We start from the raw sequence: 22,370 nt of genomic DNA, 5'->3' as shown, positions 1-22,370 counted from the left end.
ATAGTTGTCAATAAGAAAAGCAGTAAAATACTCTAAAAAAAGATTACAGCAGAAATAACAGGAATGACATGCAGGCAACTTGTTGACTTTTATTCCTCATGTCTGTAACTATTTCTGTGGTCCACAGAATATGAGAAAAAATGAATAGATTTGGCCCAAAACACAGAAGAGCTCTTTGTCCAAATATGAGGTGGGAAGGATCTCGTGAAACTTTTAAAGAGTTTCCCCTTCAGGATATGCCAAGGATATGACATGGCTTTGGAGGAATAGAGGTGCTGTCACAGGATCTGCAGTACTCCCTCCCTTGCTGAAGATGCTGAAGGGTGGCAAAAATGTCACTTGTGAGCAGCCCATTGTGCAGCCCATCTTCATGTTAAGTGCGGAGCTTTGAACACAAGCAGGGCCAAAAATTCCTAAGTTAACACAGGTCAAACAAATGAATAGCAATAACCACATACAAGGCATAACTTCTGTATTTAAGATTTAACACTTTAATTTGTAGTAGAGTGTGTCCATGACCCAGTTTCTGCCTAGAACAAGGGTAAAATGTATCCAAATAATTCCTTGTGAAGGGATCTGAGATACACACGAGCTCTGACAGTACTGAGGATGTTCAGTAGCCAAATTCCTCTCTCATGCAATTCCACCCATCTACCCCTGAAAGCTGTTGCTGTTTTGTCTGTTTATCATGGCAAGGTCTCAAGGGGCCACCACAAAATTCTCCACAATTATCCAAGGACAGAGCACCCAGAAAACAACCTCATCTTTTTGAAGGTCACATAGGCATGTTTTTACAATGGCCTTGATCATTGTTTCTCAGGCGCCTCCCCAGAGGCTCTGAAAACCATCCCAGAGGAAAGGCAGGGATGGAGTCCCTACAGATGAAGCCAGTGTGAGCAGGACACAGTTCCCATGGCAGGAGCATGCTTAGCACTTTGCTTGCATTTCAAGCCAAAGACATAGACCAGCTTCTCAAAATCCACCAGCAACACTTTCACTTCCCAGAATTGAAGGCTGCTGTATCTTCCAAACCTCCTTGAAAGAAAGAGATTAACAAAACCACACTCAAAACAAAGCAGCTCACAAGAGACCCTGGCTGACACAACCCTCCTGATTTGTTCCCACAACTTTCTCCTGGGTTGGAGTTTCTCCTGCCAAAGCACACACCAGGGCTACCAGGAGGAGCTGCAGTGGGCTTGCAGTTGTCAGGAGACACTGCAAACAGAGCACAAACACTGGGCTGTGCCGGGGATTGGGGAGGCGTCATCCTTCTCCTCCACGAGATTCCTGGGATTGTTCAGCAGGGAATCCCAGCCTGCATCTGAAGTGGATCCAACTCCCCAATTCCCGGCCAGTGACCAAGGAGGACTGTCACCAGTTCTCCTCTCTCCTGCCAGCTGCACATTCAGCAAAAGTGAGATGAAGATCCTTGTCTACTTCAGTGCAAAGGTCACCATAATTTTTTCTAGTTTGAGAACCCAACACAAAACCAACGTGCCAGATCACATGGCTTCTCTTTAAGAAGAGAAACATTCAGTATTGGTCTAAAGAAAACTCAACGAAGAATTTGGTGGTGATGCTTTTTCCAAATCAAAATAGTTTTGCAATGGAGGCTTCAATGCCAACTATTTCAAAGCCTTTTGTTGACGATCAAGCAGGAAACTGACTCAACTCAATAGTTCAAATGACTTGACAATATTTTTCGGGGAAACAATGAACTGGAAGAAAAAAAAAGCAATTAAAGTCCTATAATTTCAATTGTGTGATAAACTAAGACTTAGTGGCTTGGTTGGCATGAAGAGATCAGAAAACCATCCATATTCTGCATTTTTTGCTCTATAACCTAACAATCTTCAGTGTGTCTGTAAGGAATTTATAAACACACACAGGAACAAACATATCTGAAGCAAGATCGAAGAAAAGAAGAAAAGAAAAGAAGAAAAGAAGAAAAGAAGAAAAGAAAAGAAAAGAATAAAAGAAGAAAAGAAGAAAAGAAGAAAAGAAAAGAAAAGAAGAAAAGAAGAAAAGAAGAAAAGAAGAAAAGAAGAAAAGAAGAAAAGAAAAGAAAAGAAGAAAGACATCAACTGCCTTTGTTGCACTGGATCATTGCAATGGAAAATGAAATAATTTTCTTCTCTTTAATTTACATGAAATATTTTCTGTACAGGCCTGTTAATAATTTAGCTTGATATTAAACAACAGCATTGTTCTCACTGTTTGTCTCCCTATTGTTCTGCCACTTGCAGTAATTTAAAACAACCCAGAAAAATCACAGACAGATGCATTGTGCAGAGGACAGATGTGCTGACCCACACAGCACTTTAACAGCTACGCCTGCAAGTGTGTTTATGTTCCTGGCTTTTCGCTGCACAGTAGAAGAAGGTTTTCTTTAAAACACTAACTCAAGAGCTGCAAAATACATCATGGGAGTAGAAAGTGAAGAGATAAATTCTGTGTTATCTGATTCCTTTTACTGCTTATTTCTCCCCTCTTTTCCTTGGCTTCAGTGCGAGGAGCAGGTTCCATCCCGCCAGCACACCCAGAGTAAAACTGACATTTTATGAGTGGAAACAGTCCAAGGATGGTGGCTTATGCTCTTAACATCCTGACATCTCAACCTCTGAAAGCAGCAGTGGCGCTGCTTCCAGTGGCTCCAGAACACCTTAAAAAGCAGCACAAACTGACAATGAAAATAAACTACGGTTGCAGCACTGCTGGAGTCTGGCAGCCCTTAACAAATACAGCAGCGTCTGGGTGTTAAAATACATAAATCTGTCATCATTACCAGGCTAAGGGGTCGTCATCCTATTCTCAAAATAAAAGAACTGTGCATAATCAGTAGGGCAGGGAGTTCAGAACAAAGTACGCCTTTTACAAACTCTCAACTGCTGATAGATGGATGTTTGCAAGAGACTTAATGTCTTTAACAGGGTACGTTTAAGAAGGAGTGTAGGTTTCAGACCTCCTGGGATTAGTACTTTTTTTTTCTCTTCTTTTCCAATTTTATTGCCAAGAAGTGTATAATGTAAACACTCAGGTCTTCTGACTATGAAACCCACATTATTATAAAGAAAGATGAATCAAAGCATTCTAGCACAATGATATTATTCATCAAGGACAACACAGAATATGTCCTTCCTCTCATCAAACAAAAATAAATTGGATTTTAAAATAGGTCCGTACACTAATTTTCAGCAGTTCTGTTGATTTTTATTTTCCTTTTTTTCATCTTTTTCTTAATGTGGATGCCAAAGACAGCACAGGAAAGGTAGAGAACCAGACCCTACAGGAATATAAAAATATACCTCCTCAGCAACCATACATTTTAACAGGCAACATACCTACATGCATGGATCAAGAGGCAGCATGCGAGCAATTGGTGCTGTGTACGTGCACTTACACATAAAAAAGCAGTCTCCAAAAACAACATTCAAGCTACACGTCATAAACTGGTCCAACTTGGCGCTGCTCACTCTATAATAAATATTCTGCACTGTGCTTTAATTTACAAGTGTGCCTTTTGGGTATTTCTGAGTTAGCTGATACCAAAGGGAGAATTTGGCTAAACCCCCACTCTCTGTGGTATTTACTGGGCAAACTGAGGACAGCAGAGCTGTGTGGTGGCACAAGGGAACAGGGTACAGTGCTCTGGCACAGACCTCCTGGAAACACTGTGCCCATGAAGCTCAACATAGCTTCAGGAGTCCTCTGAGTCCAGTGAGGCCATGCTAAATCCTTCACTCCCAGCCTTCAGCAAGAAGCAAAGGGAGGAGCACAACTTCCAAGGAAAAACGGTCAGGAATGGGGAGGACAGCAGCAGCTGTAAGAAAGTTGACAGAAAGACCCTGCTACTTGGAGAAGATAAGTCATCTTGGATGCTTGGCAAGGTGGTAAATATCGAAAAGCTGCTGATACCAGGCCTGCAATTATCTTGATGGCTTCTCATTACTGGGGCTGCTAGTAATTAAAAGACTCTTAACTACTATTCTGCAGTCCCAGCAGACCTTGACTGGGAATCTAACCACCTTTTGAGAGCCTTCCTTCCACACACACACATCACCTGCTTGGAGCAGGACTGCCTTGGTTTTACTCACGAACGCAGCAATTTCTCAGCATTGTGGATACACAGATGTGGACAAATCTCTGGCTGAGCACATCAGCATTGCACTGCCAACAGAGAAATTCTGCCCACTGCCTGTATGGAGGATTGCAACAAAGACAGCTCTGATTAATAAAGTCAGAGGAAAGAGATGTTTTTAGCCTCAGACAAACTGACGAGAAAAACCCAACATGAACACCACAAACTCGCTGGGATCAGAGGCTCTTTCTATTAATATCGTTTAACAGAAGGAAGCCATAAATTGCTCAGATCAAACACGGTTTTAATGTCAGCCTGCCTGGTATTGTGTGTTGCTTTCATTCCCAAACAATATTCATGCAGCAAGCAGAGCTGCAGCCCGCTATTTGCACGGGTGTAGCAGCCACTACACACTCCAAAGCATCTGCAAAGGATTGTGGGCTAAATGCATCCATATGTCCTGCATGCCTCAGATTTACACTGGCTGCAGCTCTGGTTTGCCACAGTCTGCCATAGGATGGAGTATGGGGGGAAATTATATATCCATACATATATGTATGAATTTCATGCTTACATCCATGGAAAAAAATCTTTTCATTTCCTTTAAATTGTGAACAGGTGTTGTCACCTTCTCAACTTGGCTTCTATGTTACAGCTTCAAGAAGGGAAAAGAGAGATCTACCCAAAACAGTGAGGCTTTTGTTAGCCAGAACATGATGTATTGATAAGCATACTGTAAAGTTTGTTATAAAATCAAATGGAACTCATAAAACCAAACAAAGATCTTGTAAAAACTGTGGACGTTATACAGCATTAGCACTGAGCTACATTATAGATCTGGACTTGGAAGAAACAAGACTGCTGCCCAGTTGTAGTATTTTCCTGCCTTTTACACCCATTCATCAAGACCATGAGTCAAACCACACGGTGCTACATTTTTGATCATTTTTAGGATAGTTACAGCTAATACTGGCACTCACATCATCACCTCTTTAAGGAGCAAGCTTTTCAAGAACAAATTGTTATGAGCTGTTGTGACATCAAGTCTAGTGCAGCACTCAGCAAAATGATGAAATCTAATGAAATTGTTTCCCTGCAGCAATCCAGCAATAGTCACACCTTTCCATTTTGGCGTATTTCTTTCTCCTCCTTTCCTCTCCCAGGACAGTGGACATTTTACAGGACTCAACATATATTGGACAGGGAGTTTGTTGGACTCTGAGTTGGATCTCTCAAATGAGGAAGAAGTGAAGAACTCCCGAAATTCAGGGGCTAGGAACACTGATTGCTTTTAGATTTCCTTTCACATGCTTGTGCTATCCCTGAGCAGCACCAAGCTTGATCAGGGTGTATGTCTTTATGCCAACGTGAATAAACACTGAGAAGGAAGAGCCCTTGCTTGGATGAGGGCATCATTAGTCAATGATGAGTCATTTCCAGTGGAAAAGGAGCTTCACTTCCAAGTGAAGAGCTTTTAGCTATGAGTTTGCACCAAAACATGAAAATACTCACATTTCACTGACTCCTCTGCTCACTGGGATCTGTTCATGCCCATTTCCAGTCTCTTCCCACAGGCTGGCATGCAGGACTCCCTCACCTGACACCACCACTAAGGGGTTTGTTAAGAACCAAACCCCCACCTACATCTCCATGGAGGGTGACACAGTGGCACCTCACCACATGTTGACAAGAAGCAATGATTCCAATGGCTGGGCCTTGGGTAGGCTCCCTTTTTCTGCTCAGCTCCCAAAGGCCCAAACCAATCTGAGCTTTAATTAGCAACATAACCATTACTAAGCATCAGTGGCTATGGCCAGATCCTCATCTGGTGTTAATCACCCTGCGTGTGCACAGGAGGCCACCAACGTAGATCCAGCTGCCGGACTGGGGCCTTAACAAATTGAACACGAACTTTGTTACTGTTTATTGTCACAAGGAACTCTTCATTTCCATATAACGACTGACATTAGCCATGATTATATGCCCTGTGATTGTGTTAATGGTCCCACACTGGATGGACTGCCCTTTGCACTTCATGTTGGAGTAAACGCACTGAAGACATTTTGCTAACTCCATACCATGACCAGCACAAGCTATACCCCCTTGTTCTCAAATGCAAAAACTGCATATTTTTTCCCTTTTTCTTTAAGTGTTGACTCATTTGAGTTTTTGCTTAGCATTAGCAGACCCTGGGTGCACACATTGCTGACTCAGTGTTGATTCACATCTTCTTGCTGAGCACATCGCTCTCTGGTCCCCAGAGTTTATTAAGAGGCCAAAACCCAAACATAAATGAATTTGTCATGCTTTTTCAAGATGGCTGGTGGCACCTGACTCTGAGCTAGAAATGTTTTCTCAGCTTTTGCACTGTAAATGAGTTCTGAGACACAGATTGATGACTTCATTGGAGAAGTGTAATGCAAACCATGTTTTACTGTACTCAATTTTTTTTTCACACAGTATTTTCTACTACTACAAGCAGAAAAAAAGAACATATGAATAAATATCCATTCAGACATGGCCATGATTTTTTTCAGGATATTTATGCTGACTGTTTAAAAAAATGGTTATTTTAATGCAAATTTTTCACACATGCCTGTTATCAAAGAGAGCTGTCTTTGGACAAGCTGTAAAAAAGCATAAAATAGCAGCTGGCTCAGCAGGAAAAAGCTACTTTAAAGATAAATCATCTGATGTCAGGGAAGATTCTTGAAGCAATCAATTGCAACAGACAGACAGCAGACATTTAACAGCAAATTTGATTTGTCTGAAAGTGAGATGTAGCTCAAATTCTGAACGGCCCGTAAGCAGCTCAGGACAACACGCTGCACTCTTCCTCCTGCTCTCCGCATCAAGACTTTACAGCCCAAACGGGGCCAAGTGGCTGGGTCCCTCAGAGGGCCAGGCACCAGAGGAGGACATGAACTGGATAGATGATGGATTCTTCACCAAAATATTCCTCCAAGAAACCCGAAGAAGAGAATAAACAACTGCAGCAGTCAGAGATACAGGGCAAGAAAAAGAAATTCAGAAGAAGCTGTTTCTTGGACTTACATGTTGATTATTTTTCGTGCTGAGATGCATCCAGGCAAGATGTGTCCTTGGCAATTTACAAACACCAAGCAAAGCAAGAAGGTCACAGTCCCACACCCTGCTCTTGTTGCTGCTTTTTTTTTTCTTTGCTACAGAAAGCAGTAAGAAACATGGATGCAGATGTGAAAATAGAGACAGTTTGATCTTTCATCACCTGGTTGAGCAACTGATGCAAGAAGTATTTACTGGCAGCACCTGTAGCAATAGCCCCACATTTTGTAATGCTGGCACACTTGCAGGATTTCGCCACAACACTTCTGCAAGTGAAAAGTCCTCTGTGTTGTGCATTAGTGAAAGAGGTCATTATGCTACAGCATAAATATTTACCTATAGTCCTTCCTACAGCTGTTCACAAACAATTTTCCCTTCAGAGAATGTCCAGACTTCTGGAACTTGGGACACTGTTTATTATTGCAGAGAGAGCAGTAACGGAGGTCCACCAGTACTTCCATGTTAGAATACTTTGTTTTCTAAGTTATTTATAAGTCAGGAAAAGCTCACCCATTTGGCCTAAGATTTCCCAGGGAGGGCCTGATGGCTGGAGTGTGGCTTGTAGCTCCATGTGTGCAAACTCAGTTTCTCCAAGCTGGCCACAGCTCAACAGAGGCTTCAGTTACAGCACCACCTGCTATTTTTTTTTCTGCAGAACATGCCTCCCTTCAGCACACAAGGTAGACAGTTTTCAAATAAGGAGTAGCTATTCAGCACTTTCTTTCTTCCTCCTTGGCCTTAAGTTTCCTTTTAGAGCACACTGGCAAGGAATTTTTTAATTATGCAGTAAAGAAACCGCAGGTTTCAACCAAGCATCTATAAATTAAATAAAGTTCCTTTTCACACCTTTAGAATTAATTCAGCTGAGGAAAAAAAGATTTCAAGGGCATTGTTGTACGTATAATTTTGGGGGAAGGTACAGTGTATTTGTTTTGATGAGCTACACATAATTTTCCAAAATAAGGAACCATTGTACTTAGTAACTGCAATGTAATTAAATACTGATTAAAGTTCCTCTTCCAGCATTTGTAAATCCGTCTGCAGTGTAATTGGCATCCCAAATCTTGTGGTGAGCCACAAAAACTATTAAGGATAGCTAAGAGAGGAAATTGTAGTTCTGACTTATATTGGTAATCTGCTTTTACTGGCTTACATTTCATGCACGGCTGTATTAGAGTAGGATTCCTCGGATCTTTGGGATCCAGGCCCTGCAGTCTGAGAAGATGGGGAAATAAGCAAGGCAGAAACCAATCGCTATCATCTGGGTTGGCAAAGCCTTTGTTCAAGAATGAAGATCAAAAACCTAGAATAAGAGAAGACTCACTTCCAGAAGAGCAGCTAGGAAGATGCAAGATTAGGAGGAGAAGACTTTAGTAAGTGTTATAAAGGAAGAATAGTCTTTTAGGGAGAGATTTAAGAGGTTTAGACTCAACTCTGAGCCACAGCTCCTATTTTATGTGGTCTTGGCCTAATCACCTGGTCTCTCTTTATCTCAGTAATTGTCTGTAAAATCACTGTAATCCATCTCATCTGCACTTTCAGACTGAGAGGTTCTCCAGCCAGGCAAGCTGTAGTCCTGTCTACCAGCCATGCAGAGGCACACCTAAGCCTACTCTGCTTGTGCACTGAGCTGGCTGGTTGCAAGCAAGATCTCTCCTGGAAGCCACAAAGGCACATTTAAGTAGACTTACACCTCAACTATTACATCTTACAGAGTCCAACCAGGGAGCTCATCTCTGCCACGTCTGTTGGCCCCCACCAGTGTTGGAGGATCCACTGACCTTTTCATTCCTTTGTACAATGTCTCAGATTTCTGTTGGTTCTCTGTACTATTATGGAATACAGTGGCTAATAAAAGTTAAGATTAGTAAGAGCTACACAGCACTGAAAACAGGCAGAGAGGTTGGAGACTGCTGAATTTATTCACAGCTCTCTGTAGGATTTGGGTAAACCATCACCGTATTCTGCTGCAGCCTCCATGTAAATAACACAGGGGTGACAGTTCCTCACTTGCCAGTGGTGTGGCAGAGCTCAGTTAGAATTATACAGTGTAACTCCAAAACCTTTCAATAAGCTACTGAATGTTTTCCAGATATTGTTGATTAAATTTCCAGAATACTCTCATGTCAATATGAATTATATTCTTTCAAGTCCTAGGGTTTCGTGAATCATTTAATGCTATTCTAGATCTAATATCTTAACCACCTTGCCCATGTCTGACACCTGTGTGGTTTTACATGTTTGGTGTTAGCAGTAAAGCTGGAATAAGAGGAGTTTTTCTCTTTGAAGAAGTGGGAAAATAGAGAGGCCATATGGTTCAAAAAGCCACTCTGCCTAATGAAGTTTGTGCTTTCCAGAGCACAAACAAAACAGCTCCATCAATTTGATCTTCATCGTCAAAACTGACATGCAGTTGGTTTTAAAACACTGCCTCCTTCTCAAAAACCAACAAGGGATTGATTTTCTCTCAACCAAAAGTATTTTCACCAAGACGAACATGAGCATCTGGTCAATGCATTAAATGTCTGGGTCCTTTGAAAGAGTAAGTCAGTGATACCTTGTGTTTACTTGCAGAGCTTGACAAGAAAGACACAAGGGGAACATTTGTTTTCAGGGGAAACTGCTCTAGTGAAAAGCAGTTGGTTTGAAACCCTACATGAACACAACTGTACCACTGGAGACAGGGGACATAAGTAATCAATCAAAAATGGTCTGAGCAACAAGAATGCACAAGGGCACACTGTAAGACGAGGAAAGAAGGTGCAAAATAGACTAAGAAGTACTGGGTTTAGCCACTATTTACAACAAGGATGCATGGAAATGAATGCTACCTCAGCCCATATGTCTGACAGAGGTTTAGGTTACAGTTACCCTTTTCTTGGCACTTGGTGATCAATATTTGTTTGCATAGGGTTCAATCTCACACCCACAGAGGCCAGTGTGAGCTTGCCACTTCCTTCCATAAATGCCTGATGAGGGTCTAAATAACTAGTGTTTGTGCCCAGGGTTTTTCAGTGCCAAATATAATGAACACTATTGTTCTTAACACAATTATATTTGATAATCCAATTTCCCTGAGCAATCGAATTGGAGTTTTTTCTCAATCTTTCCTGAATTCTAGTTCAACTTTTACCTTGTGCCTACTGGCTTATTGCCTTCATTTGCTTCTGTTATGCTACCAAGAATAGGCAGAGCCTTCTTTGACTTATAGATACTTTGATGCCTCTCTGCCCTGGAATAATGGGATCTGGCTTGAGCTTTATAGAAGATACAGGATGACAGAGAAGATCAAAGACCTTGGCAGACTCCACATGCTGCAAAAGCACAAACTGGACTGAAGCAGGCTCCTACAGCATTCCTTTCTCCACAGCAAAGAGTCTGGAAGGTGCATCCAAAAGGAGTCTGTATAGACATGACTCTAAAACTATTTCCACTTCACTGTCTTTTCAGTGTAGCACAGAGAAATGGATGAACGTGGTTAAGAAAGAGGTGAACAAAGAAAACCAAATCCTCAAACTATATAAACTACAAGATGACTTTTGCAGCTCTATCCCACTGATGATACAGGAGTCACCTGAGGGCTTCCCTCACATAAGCATCTCTTTCCAGATAAGGTATTTCCATTCTGGTCCTTTTCTATACTGGCTGTGCAGCAAAGTGCATTCTCCAAGAATCACCCTCTTATCGGGTGATAATCCTCCACCAAGCAGCACCAAGTGTTTGCTACATGTCTCAAGTTCACAGCAGCCCTCCTACTGCAAAGGGAAAAAAGGAGAAATAGAACAAAAACCAGGCCAAGAGACAACCAGCAGGCAGCTGGAAACTGCCCTAAATTCTGTCCTCACTTCCACCATCTCAGAGAAACAGAACTTTGTAGACCAGACGCTTGGGATGCTGATCAGGCAAAGGGGTGAGCAAGGTATCTTATCTGACCCCCTGCATCGTAATTCTCCCCTTGGCTCCCTCAGCACACTGATTTTCATCCAGCTCTTTCCCTTCTCACAGCCAAGCACCAATGAGCACATTTCTGTGGCAGCTGCTGCAGAGGAATCTCTGATTACCCAGAGAAGTGTCTTCAAGAGTCCTTGGGAATGCTCAGCCCAGCAAGTGACCCCAAAATCTCATTGCTGGGGCAAGCAAGCCCTTTGAAAATGGTCAAAAGCACAGCCAGTGAACCCATGGTCACTGAGACAGCATCTGAAGCTTTTTTAATCCTGCCTCCATCAAGAGGATTTCTCAGGAGCTGAGCATCCCTGGGTTACGTGCCAGCTCGGAGCTTTGTTTCAACCCAAATATTATTGTTCCCGAAGACACCATGCCTTGCAACAGCTCAGCACACGGATCTCCCCGCTGTGCGTTTTCATATGGGTGCTTCAACATTTGTTTTGAGAGCTATCCTGTTCCAACAGCAAACATAAAGATCAGTGTGACCTCTCCTTATCGCACAGCCTTTCCTGTGTGGAATTCATTGTGATCTGGACCCCAGTGGCTATTGCATCATTTCTGTTTATGTGTAACCTTTGGCACTCCGCAATCTTATCTGCCTGCAGCCGGCTGCAGCAGAAGATGTGCAGCAGCACAGCCAGCTCTGGCAATCCTCAAACACTGGAAGGGGCCAGCTAAGAGTGGAGGTCAGTGAATGATTAGCAAAGCAAATCTGCAATCTCTGACAGCTACATGGAGATCAGCTCCCTCTGTCGCCCCAGAGCAGGTGAGGCCTGGCTCTCCTCCAGCTCTACTCACCAATGACGATGAGGGTGTAGTTCACGTTGGTGCTGCCGAAGCCGTTGGTGGCCTTGCAGATGTAGGTCCCCGCGTCTTCGCTCTCCACCTCCTTGATTTTCAGCCCTTGCTGGAGGATTCGGAACCTCGTCCAGCCGCTGTGGATTGTCCGTCCATCCTTCATCCACATGGTGAGGGGCGGGGGGTCACCTTCCACCGGGCACAGGAGCTTGATGGTCCTGCCCAGCCTCACAGACTGGCGGTGAATCACTTTATCAGCGATCCTTGGGGGGCCTAGGAAAGAGCAGAGAGAGGAACAGCTGTTATGGCTTTTGCCAGTGACACAGCACTGACTCAAAGCCGAGTCATCAATCTGGACATTACACTGACTGCTATACAGAATAAAAGGTGCTTACCAAAAATCAGTTACAATCAAGGATGAAAATGTAGGCAATTACAGCGGGATACAGAGGGATACAGCAAATGAGATCTTTCTTTGTGCAAGACCTGAAGCTATAGCCTTGCCATCAGCAGCAGCTCAAGCTAACCCACCAGGGAAGCCTGGTTCTGAGGGTCTATTGCTTTTCCAAAATTTCCAGCATTTTCCTGTCACAAGAAGGAGCCCAATACACAAACTGTTCTGCTGTATTTGGTAAAGAAACTGTAGTTGTTTTAAACTTAACACCTATTCTGAAGGCAAAATTAGTAACAGGAGTGGCACTTACAACAAAACACTGCCCCTCCCCCAACATGTTTTAATCCTTTCATGTTATATGTACAGTAATTCCCTTTAATAGTCACCAGATGGGCTTTATCTGAGACACATAAGCCTGCAGTTGTTGAACACAGAACATTCATTGGGTAGTGCTTCAATAAAAGATACAGCTTAGCCTGACATGTTAACATTGTCTGTAGTCCAAAAGAGAATGTTTTTATAAGTTTCCTTAGCAACCCCACTGGTTTGACCCATCTGACAAATATTTGCTCTTTGTAAAAGGTGATAATTTCATACAAAACAGAGTGTCCCTGGAATGCCAGAGTGAACACACTGTTTGCCACATGATAACAGGATGCACTTGGACAGGTCAACTATCTGAAGAAAAGAAGTGATAAAGATTCCAACAGTGGGAATGGTCCTATAGCTGAATTCCAACCAGAATTCCTTCCCAAGGCTCTGAAAAATTGAATAGAGTCTTTTTCCTGCATCTGCCTTTTCTGCCTTTTCATTAATTGCACAAGTTCTCCACACAGATTGCAATAGCAGTGCTCTTCCCAGAATAGTCTATTAATGGGTGTGATAATAAGTGCCCTGTTCTTGCATAAGGACAAAATGTTTTGCTAAGAATTGCTGATGCTGAGTTGCACCCAAAACCCGCAAGATGTTTGTGGGATTTGGAACTGTTCCCTCATATTTTACTCCTGTTCCTAGTGTTTTACAGGATTGGACCCACAGGGGATAAACTACAGAGCTTATATTTGCACTTCCTCATGACTAATTCCTATTATTTCAAAGTCTGCCTGATTTTTCCCCAGCATGACTGAGGCAGTACATACAGTCCAACTCATGAATGACTCCAGAGCTGCTGCTGCAGTTACTCACGTTGAATCACACCCATGAATTTTGCAGCATTGCTGATGAGCAGAAATGCTGCTCAAGCTGAGAACAGAGTGGTGAACTAGCCTGAAACTTATTGAAGAGTTTAAATAAGAGCCTGGTTAAATCAATGGGTCTTAGAAACACTCAGATTCTGATGAACTTCTGATGACCCAAAGTGGGGACCTTGAGAGCACTTATTCTGAAAAAATCAGAGATAACAAAGATAACAGAGATAACAAAGGAGGCAAACACAACACCCACCCCTTCACATCTTTTGCAGTCACCTGTGGGACAGCACCTCAGAGGTGATGGTATCCTCCCATACTCCAAGGGAACTGGCAAAATACCATGAGAAATCCTGCCTGTCCAGGTGTTTCTAAAAATTCCAAACCACCCTTAGTTCTTCACCTTGTGAGATTTCCAACTACCTCAGTGGATGGAGAGATAACCCCAAAACCTTTTGAATGCTGGTCTTACACAAATTGCATTGCTGAATCTTTTAAAGTGAAAATCCACCCATGAAGAGGGGCTCTGTGTGTTGACTTTGATAAGGCAGAATTCACAAACACTGGGTGGGAATCCAGCCCCAAATTCTGCTACATTTCCCTATATGGTGCCCTCACTCAGTGCAAAGGAGCTGAAATGCCCAGACAAGTCCATAGACTTGTTGAAATTCTGGGTTGGCCCTTGGAGAGGTCCTTTCTGACCCAGAGCCCTATCAAACCAAGTCAAACTTCAAGAGTAGCTTCACTGCAACCTGCTTGTGAGCCAGGATACTACTTCATGCATATTCAAATGACAAAAACAGATCTATAATTAGTGCTGGGGAAAAAATGTTTGGTGCAGGGCAAGCAGGGACAGTGGAGAGAGAGCACCCTCCTCCCAACTTGGAAGCCTGCTGTAGGCTCCTTCAAAATCCCTTTCCTTCCGACATTCATGTTGACTCCTGATGAATTTTGAGACCTGGAGGAATCAGATAGTTTCCCAGTCACGTCATGTGCTTCTCTGGGGCAGGCTGCACAAGCGGTGCTCCTGATGGCACCAGAGTTGCCGCTGGATCTGTCACATGTGTGGGTCAGTGGTAAGCTTGGTCCTCCTAAATGCCATTTTCCTTTGACTGACCTTTCGTTCTGAGGAATTGTTGGATCAGTCCCTGTCACAGGATCTATCCGCAGACCTTTATGACATTTAGAAAAGGGTGCATTTCTTAGAGCCATTCTGCCTAAAAACATTAGTGCAGCTCTTCATTAGCTCCTCCAGCAGCTTTCTCAGGAACAGGAATAAAAGTCTCCCCTCACTCTTTTTTCCTGCTGTGAATTTTGCCAGATACAGCATGCACTTCTCAGTAGTGTACAGCCCTAGGACAAAGATGATGAGGCCTTGTTTCTGTTCATTTAGTTCTGTAAATATTCCCATTTTATTACCTATCATCTTTGCAGTAATTACTTTCTGCTCAAGCCGTACTCTCTGGAATCAGTGTTTTGATGTAAATATCAAGCACCATGATAATTATTACAATATTGTAACTTACTACTGTGTTTACAAATAACCACAATACAATTCAGCACCTTCATATATATCAGAGGCTTCAGAAGCCCTGGCAAGCCATTGGTAGCTGGACCTCCTGAAGCTGGGCTACAGCAAGAATAAAATGTTGGTATCATCATGGATGTCTGTCTCTCTTTCTCATGTACAGGCATTCACTGGGTCTTATTTCACTACATATCTGTAGAGCCCTGCCTTGGGACTGCAAGCTTGATGGATGAATGCTTTTCCAGTCAAGACACACTTTGGCACATCTTGCCACTCTGCACCATCAGAGGCATCAGGGGAGGCAGCAGAGAGGGGTAAGTATGTTTTGCAAAAAGGCCTTTCTCCAATATCCCCTGGGCAGTGGGTGCTACTGACACAGAGCAGCCTCAAAAACTATCCAGGCAAAAGTGTCTTCCCCCTCTGAATCCAGATATTAAGCTGCTCAGCACTGCTCAGGTTCTGCTGGAGATTAATGTCCAGGGTTTCTCTACAGCAATTCCATCTCCTGCTACATGAACAGAGCAAAAAGATGTAGTAAAAGCATGCTGAGTCTGCCAACTTCCCATGCGCAGCACTGATGGGAGCTCCCCACCTTCCAGAAATGGCCCATAATATGCCACAGGGTGGCCAGGAGAGCAGAGTGCCCAGTTAGCCCTCCCAAGGCGCTGATTTGGGAGTGTCCCTGGTGTCTGACTCTGCAGGGCTGGGGCACGTGTGTGCTCACAGCTGAGTGCAGCAGTGTGGGAGCAGAGCCCCGGACACAGGCCCCGCAGGCTGGATACATTTCTACAGCTGCTTAGCGAGGCAAAATCCCAGGAAAGCACCTGCTGCTTCACCTACAGCTGCCAGAGAGGTAAAAACAGGCTGAACCCTGGCTGTAGTCACTGACTTCCCATCCCTTGCTGCTGCCGGCGTCCGTCCCGTGCTCTAATGCAGCATTAAAAGGCAGATGAAATTACTCCTCCAGGAGCCAGTGTCAAGATCTCTGCCATCCTGGACTCCAGCTTTGAGTTGTGTGTGAGGAGGAATGATCTAATTGAGTGCAATGCCCTACAGCTGCTCGCTATAGCGCTGCTCTTGCCTTGTTTGTGGGGAGGGCAACACCCCAAGAACTGGAGAGCAACACCATAAGCAATTGTTCTGAAACCTGAGAACATTTTGTGAAACCAGACTGTTAAAATAGAGACTTCATATATTCACCAAAGCTAAATTAATGCCAATATATACCATCTCTCTGGCTAGGGGGGAATCCTGTGAACTGCCATGTGCCTGCAGTCATGGGCCAAAGCTCCAGACTGGATTCTCTCAAGGCAGAGTAGCAGAGAGCAAGTGCCCTCTGGTCCTGAGTGTAAACCCTGTGAGCACTCCCCCTGATTCCTTAGCCATTAGGCAGCGATTCTTGGAAACATCAGCCTTTTTCAAGTGCTGAGAATCTCCAATCTGTGATGCTCCTGGACACAGCAATTACTTCCCGCAGCATTTTTTCATCAAATATAGGAGAAAGGGACGAAAACAAGGCCCCAGGTAGATATTCCATCCAAATTACTGACACAGATTTTTATGCATTTTTGTAGTCAGGAAGGGAGGGAGAACTCTTGCATTTTTCCACGAGGCAAGGACAGCTCTCTATGGCCACAGGGCACTGCTTTTAAGCCCCATCATGGTGGAGAGGGCACAGCTGGTTCCACAGCCTGAACAGAGGAGCTCTCTCAGGAAGTTAAGCCCCACCTTGACACAAGCCTAGTGGGGGCAGGTTTTCTTCAGGCCCCCTTGTCCTCAACCCAGTAACATGAGAGAATCATTTCTTAATACTGTGGCTGAGAGAGAAGGGTGGGATTCGACATCCACGGATGTGACTCGGGAAGAAGTGATGAGAATGCAGCTGCCTCCCCCCGTGCTTCGTTGTTATTCTTTCTCCAAATACAAACTAAATATAACTTTGCTCCATAACATTCAAATCATTTTAGTTACTAGCAGGGATCATGCCTGGAGTTCCAAGGGCCAGGGTGCAATCAGGCTTAAAATATAATTTAAACAATCCAGAACCTACATTTTCCACCAAGTTATTTTCTTGCTTGTAGTTTCCCCATTTGCAAACACATTTAAACACACCCAGAAAGAAACCAACAAGCTCAGCCAGATACCAGGTTTTCTGTTCAAGATCATATAAACCCAGTTGAACATTAACAAGGAAATGCCATGATCACCTCATTTGTTTTAAATATTTCTGCTCATATAAATGCAGACAAGTGTGCAGATTTATTTGCCTCATTTACGAATACAAGCAACTGGAATCTCCATTCTGTTCCATTGTATAAAAGACAGACTCTACACCTGTCTTACTGAACAGCTGGGCAATTTTCAATTTATATCCACTATCCTACACCACAGAAAAGCCCCACTTGCTGCTCTGCTGCTGACACTGCTTTACTAGCATTCCTGTTCTCCTCCCCAGTGCCTCGGGAAGGGATAGTGGTTGCCATTTCTTGGCAAAAGGAGTTATGTAAAACCCAAGAAAGCCTCTTTGCTTTAGCAAATAGCTATTTCCGGGAAGAAGAAAAAACAATTTCTAGAAGTGTATTTAAGACACAACAGTGGGATAGCCTGGAGCTTCCTGTCCATATTTCTCACAGTCAAAAACACACACACATGTAATTATATTTTCCTGCGCCGCATTGCAAAGTTCATGCACTTGTTCAACTCATACATGTAGTAAACATGATTTACAGCTCCGTGTGAAAACCCTCTAGATATATGGTGTTTTGATAGTGATTCAAACCTAGCACTTTAATTTAGTAACACCTAGCAGTGAAAGCTAAATCATTTCCCACTCCACATTCCTAACTTTCCATGAACCCCTTTTTACGGCTAACATGGGGAGGAGATACTGCTTCTACAACTGTTTGGACTTATCCTTGCTATTCCTTCAACTAAACTGCACACTAACATCAAGCTTCACATATGGTGAACGCACCAGCACTGACCCACGTCCTATGAGACCATTTGCCATCATACAGTTCAAAGTGAACTTTATTAACACATTAAACATAATTACAAAGAGGAAATTCCAAGGAAGGTCAACAAGCCCGGACAGCTTCTTGGAATGGAAAGTAATTTATAATATCCACATACTGTATTGTAAAGTTTATAAAGAAGTTAAATAAGTTTTAAGAGCCCCATGGGTTATGTATATTTTATTATTTAATACCAAACACATTCACTTTCCATGTAGATAAGATTTCTTTTGAAGTGCTGTGTTAACAAATTAGCAAAGTCATTTATGATGAAGCACCCAAACAACCCATCAACACATGGAATTAGCATGAGGGGCTGGAGTACCACAGATAGTGCATGTCCTGTGAGGGGAACACAGCTAAGCACAGAAATCTTTCATTACAACAGTGAGATGAGGGAATTGGACAAAGGTCACCAACCAAACTGCTCATTTGGTGTGAACACAATCTCTTACAGCAAAACTTGAGGCAACACTTGGCCTTCACCATACTCATCACTGTAAAACCTGAGCTTCCAAAGACTTTACTGCCAGGGTGGTTCACAGCAAAGTGGATTTCCTTTACCTTTCCCATGCTTCAAAATGTACATACGCAGCTGGAAAGGATCACCTAAAAGCCACGTTTGAAACATGCATCTGGAGTTGTCTAACTTGGGGTATCTGCTGCTACAAAGCTGGGCTGGACAACTCCTGCTTACAGTAGGAGTTTAACCTTTTCTACAATAGTTTAACAATCTCTGCAAGACCAACATGAGGATTATGCCCTCACACTCTCTGCATATCATTATTACCATTATTTGTATCGGCATTCAGGCTGTAATGATGGATCAATAGACAGAGACCTTGCTCTGCTACGACAAACTCTACCAAGGAGCAAATCCCACATGGAAGGCTTTACAAAGCAATGATGGGAAGAGTTTCAATCAACACGTGTAGGTGCTCCTGAAAGAGAGGAACTCTTGGCTCTCTGCACAGTTGGAAGCCATTACGTGGAGAGCAGAACTGATAAAAATGCTTTTTGAGAGAGATAAAAGGATGAATGTGTTGCCCATGTATCCCATTAACTAATGGAATAAGTAGTTCAAAGGACTGGTGAATCCAACATCTTTTCATATTTTCAAAACAAAACAGTCTGCACTTCCAAAAGGTATGTGCTAGCCAAGTAAAGTAGGGGTCAGCGTGGGGGTAACTGGTCCAAATGCTTTGGTATGTGACATGAGAAGATCAGATTAGATGAGCTAATGGGTCCTTCTTGGCTTGAAAACATAGGCGCCCACAGACAAAAACAATGCTTATCAAAAACAATCAAAAGATTAAAGAAAAAACCAACAGCATCTCTGTAGAACAAAGACTCTGAGCGAGGAACACAAAAACACCACAAGTATTTGCTGACCAGCCCCGATGGCTGCTCAGGCTTAGATTTGGAAATCGTGAACTGTTTGCAGGAGCAAGCTCCAGGCTTGGGCTGCATGGCTCAGCCCAACAACCTGATGGAGAAAACAGCTTCACAGATCCATTTTACAGCAAGTGAAGTGACATATTATCTCTTTCTTCCTTACCTCTGTGGTAGGAGTTGTTTTCCTGATGAAATGGATACTTATTGATAGCACAAGAAGTGCCTGCCATATTTTTACATGAGTAATAACTAGTCCCTTGGGTGAAGGCTGCCAGTAAATTCCCTACTCTAGATGTTCCAAACCTAAGAAAAATACAATATTTGGGAACATGTTCCATTTAATTAAGTGTCCTGCATACACATTTCACCAACATTTAATAAAATAGTTATTGTATGTTAAACAATTGGCACTTGATTATTGCTTAGATTTATTGCAGTTAAACAACAGTAGATGAGATACGTATCTCTTACGTGGTTTCTAAATCCTTTGAGCATATGTTTTCAATAATCAGTTGGTATTTATTTAACATGAAATTACCATCTTATTAAATTAAATGTGTATGGGTGACATTCAATTTCAATTGTTGCTGAACATTTTTTCAGCAGCAAAAAATAGTAACTTTATCCCTTAGGTTTCGAGGTAGCAAACGCAAAGGAGAGTTAGGATTACTTCAAATTACTTTTGAAGAAACAGACTTCATATGCTGGAAAGTTTCTAGTGTGGAAGAAAATATATGATTTATTGTTTCTCAAGTGCTGCCAGTGGCCTTAGTGTGGGCCAAAGGAGAGGACTAATATTTCTACTCAAATGCTAAAATTATACTGACAGCTCAGTTCAGGTATGCAGCTCAATGGATAACCACAAAACCTTTTTTAGAGAAGAGATAAGTACAACAAAGGTGTGTTGGCATACACACCCACACAATCTACCTCTTTCATTCCCATTCAAGAAGGCAAGCCCATCTAAATAATGGCATACATAATTTGTTGGGCACTTTTTCAAAAGAAATGCCCTTAAAGCATTATTTCAAGGTTCTAAAATTAGAAGACTTTTTGTTTGGTTGGTTTTTTGCTTGTTTTTTTAAATTTTTTTAATTTTAGTCTTCTGTTTCCAGGAAGGACAAACTGACTAATTCTGGAAGAAAGCTAGAAATCCTCTGGCTTGAGGGAGGATCCAGAACCCAACCGAAATTCCATAGCCCTGACCTGGCTCTCTCCAAACCTAACCCAAACCTCTACCATCTCCTCCACAGGTTACAGAGGCACCATTCTTGCCAACGCGAGACATTTGTTTGCTTCCCATAATGTCTGGAAAACAGTGCAGTCAGGCAGCCCTAAATTGCCTTCTGGGGTGGGTCTACCCAAATTTTAACATAAATATCATTGTACTATGCCCTTCCAGCTGTTTCCTAACCATGAAAATACTGCTTCACAAGCCCAGTGGATTTTCCAGCCAAATCGCCCACATCTCCAAGACTTTCAGTAAAACAAACCAAACACTCTGCAAGCCTCAGTTTAATTCACTTTTTTTGTGACTTCTCCCCTTTTTTCGTGAAAACTCCCCTTCAAGCCACCAATAGCAATCACATTCCAAATCCCAAGGTTCCAAAAATAGGTGTTTACTTCTGAGCCAACCTGCTCTGAATTTTGTCCCCTTCTTTGTCCCTCCTCCCTGCATGCAGCATTTTGTCACCTATCCATTTTATCTGAACAGCTCCTAGAGAATAGGATGCCCAAGTTCACGTTTGGAGACACAGGTTCCCCTTGAACTTTGGTAGTCAATATTTAACCCAGTCTGAGCACTGTGAAGGGTTTAATAAGTAATGAGACGTTTCCCTTATAGACAGGCTCTTGTGTGAGCACTCTGCAAGCAGGAAATTGTAAGTGTCATTGTTTATGTCTGCAGGAAAACAGAAACCACGATGGTTGACTCCGTGCTGTACACGGGAACGATGGGAACACAAACCTTTAAATAGCTGGTTTGCCTTCCTGCTAGCCCATAGCAGCAAGTTTTCAGCCATAGACTGACACAGGAACCTTTTAATTTGTATTCAAGGATTTGGGCTTCCTCAAAATATTCTTAAAAATCTTTTTTACCAGAATTTGCTCTAAGAGACGAAAGTGGAGAAGACTTTAAACTCTTCCATCCTACGCTGGTTCCTACTGGCCTTTCCCAATACCCAGGATGGAAAAAGTGAGATTAGTGCACTAAGGACTCAGAAAAAAACCATCTTGACCACTCACTCTCAGTCATGAGACACTGCCAAAATATCCCTAAGCCTTCTGCTGTTGGGCAATCAGTGGCAGTGCCCTGCATGGCGAGGCTGCTCTCAGCCCTCCCTTTCCTCTGCCCTCGTCTCTGGGGGCTTCTATGTTTGGTCACCACAAAAGCGTGGTAACAACTGTTTGATGGTGACCACAAAGAGATAAACATTGTGGTATTTAAGAACTGGAGATATTTTCAGAGGCTTCTCTAGAACAGAAAGCATTTCCAGCTGAATGGCTGCATAGCAAGCTTGATATGGAGCCTTTGGAAGAACTGTTTTTCTGTAAGAAAATCACATTTTTTGTCAAGAACTAAGACTTTACCCAGTTTTCTCTTTCAAAGAGTTTTGCCTGGTTTTCTCCCCTTTTCAGCTTAAGAAATATTTTATGTAATAATTTTGGCCAATCACTCAAGAGAAACCAAGTCTCCTGCACAGGGAAACTATCACTGAATTCTTACAGCATTCCCATCTGGTTCCTGCCCTTCAGACACTGAAGCACACACTACCTGATGTAAAAACACATGATACACTCGCCTGGACAGAGGCAAGTGCAGCTTTCTGCAGCCTGCCTGCACCTGGGAGAGCTTCAAACAGACCCACTTCTTCTGCTCCTCCTCTGGTTTGCTCACAACAACAAGGTTAGTGCACTCTTACCTGGCTTAATTAGTTTTTCCATTAGG

At 42.8% G+C, this 22,370-nt stretch overlaps 1 protein-coding gene across 4 annotated transcripts in view; it reads right to left on the bottom strand.

Moving 5' to 3' along the window:
* The window catches only part of FGFRL1 (fibroblast growth factor receptor like 1), a 165,249-nt gene that overhangs the window by 70,654 nt on the left and 72,225 nt on the right, over window positions 1-22,370 (bottom strand). For all 4 annotated transcript variants that reach the window (XM_048304256.1, XM_048304254.1, XM_048304255.1 and 1 more), the window contains exon 3: window positions 11,906-12,178. In XM_048304256.1, the coding sequence (XP_048160213.1) occupies window positions 11,906-12,178 (273 nt within the window). The remainder of the gene's footprint in view (window positions 1-11,905; window positions 12,179-22,370) is intronic.

The sequence above is a fragment of the Corvus hawaiiensis genome, chromosome 5, assembly GCF_020740725.1.
Source record: "Corvus hawaiiensis isolate bCorHaw1 chromosome 5, bCorHaw1.pri.cur, whole genome shotgun sequence".
In the NCBI taxonomy this organism is placed as follows: domain Eukaryota; kingdom Metazoa; phylum Chordata; class Aves; order Passeriformes; family Corvidae; genus Corvus; species Corvus hawaiiensis.
Note: the sequence above shows the minus strand (reverse complement) of the source record. Positions and strands in the feature narration are given on the sequence as shown.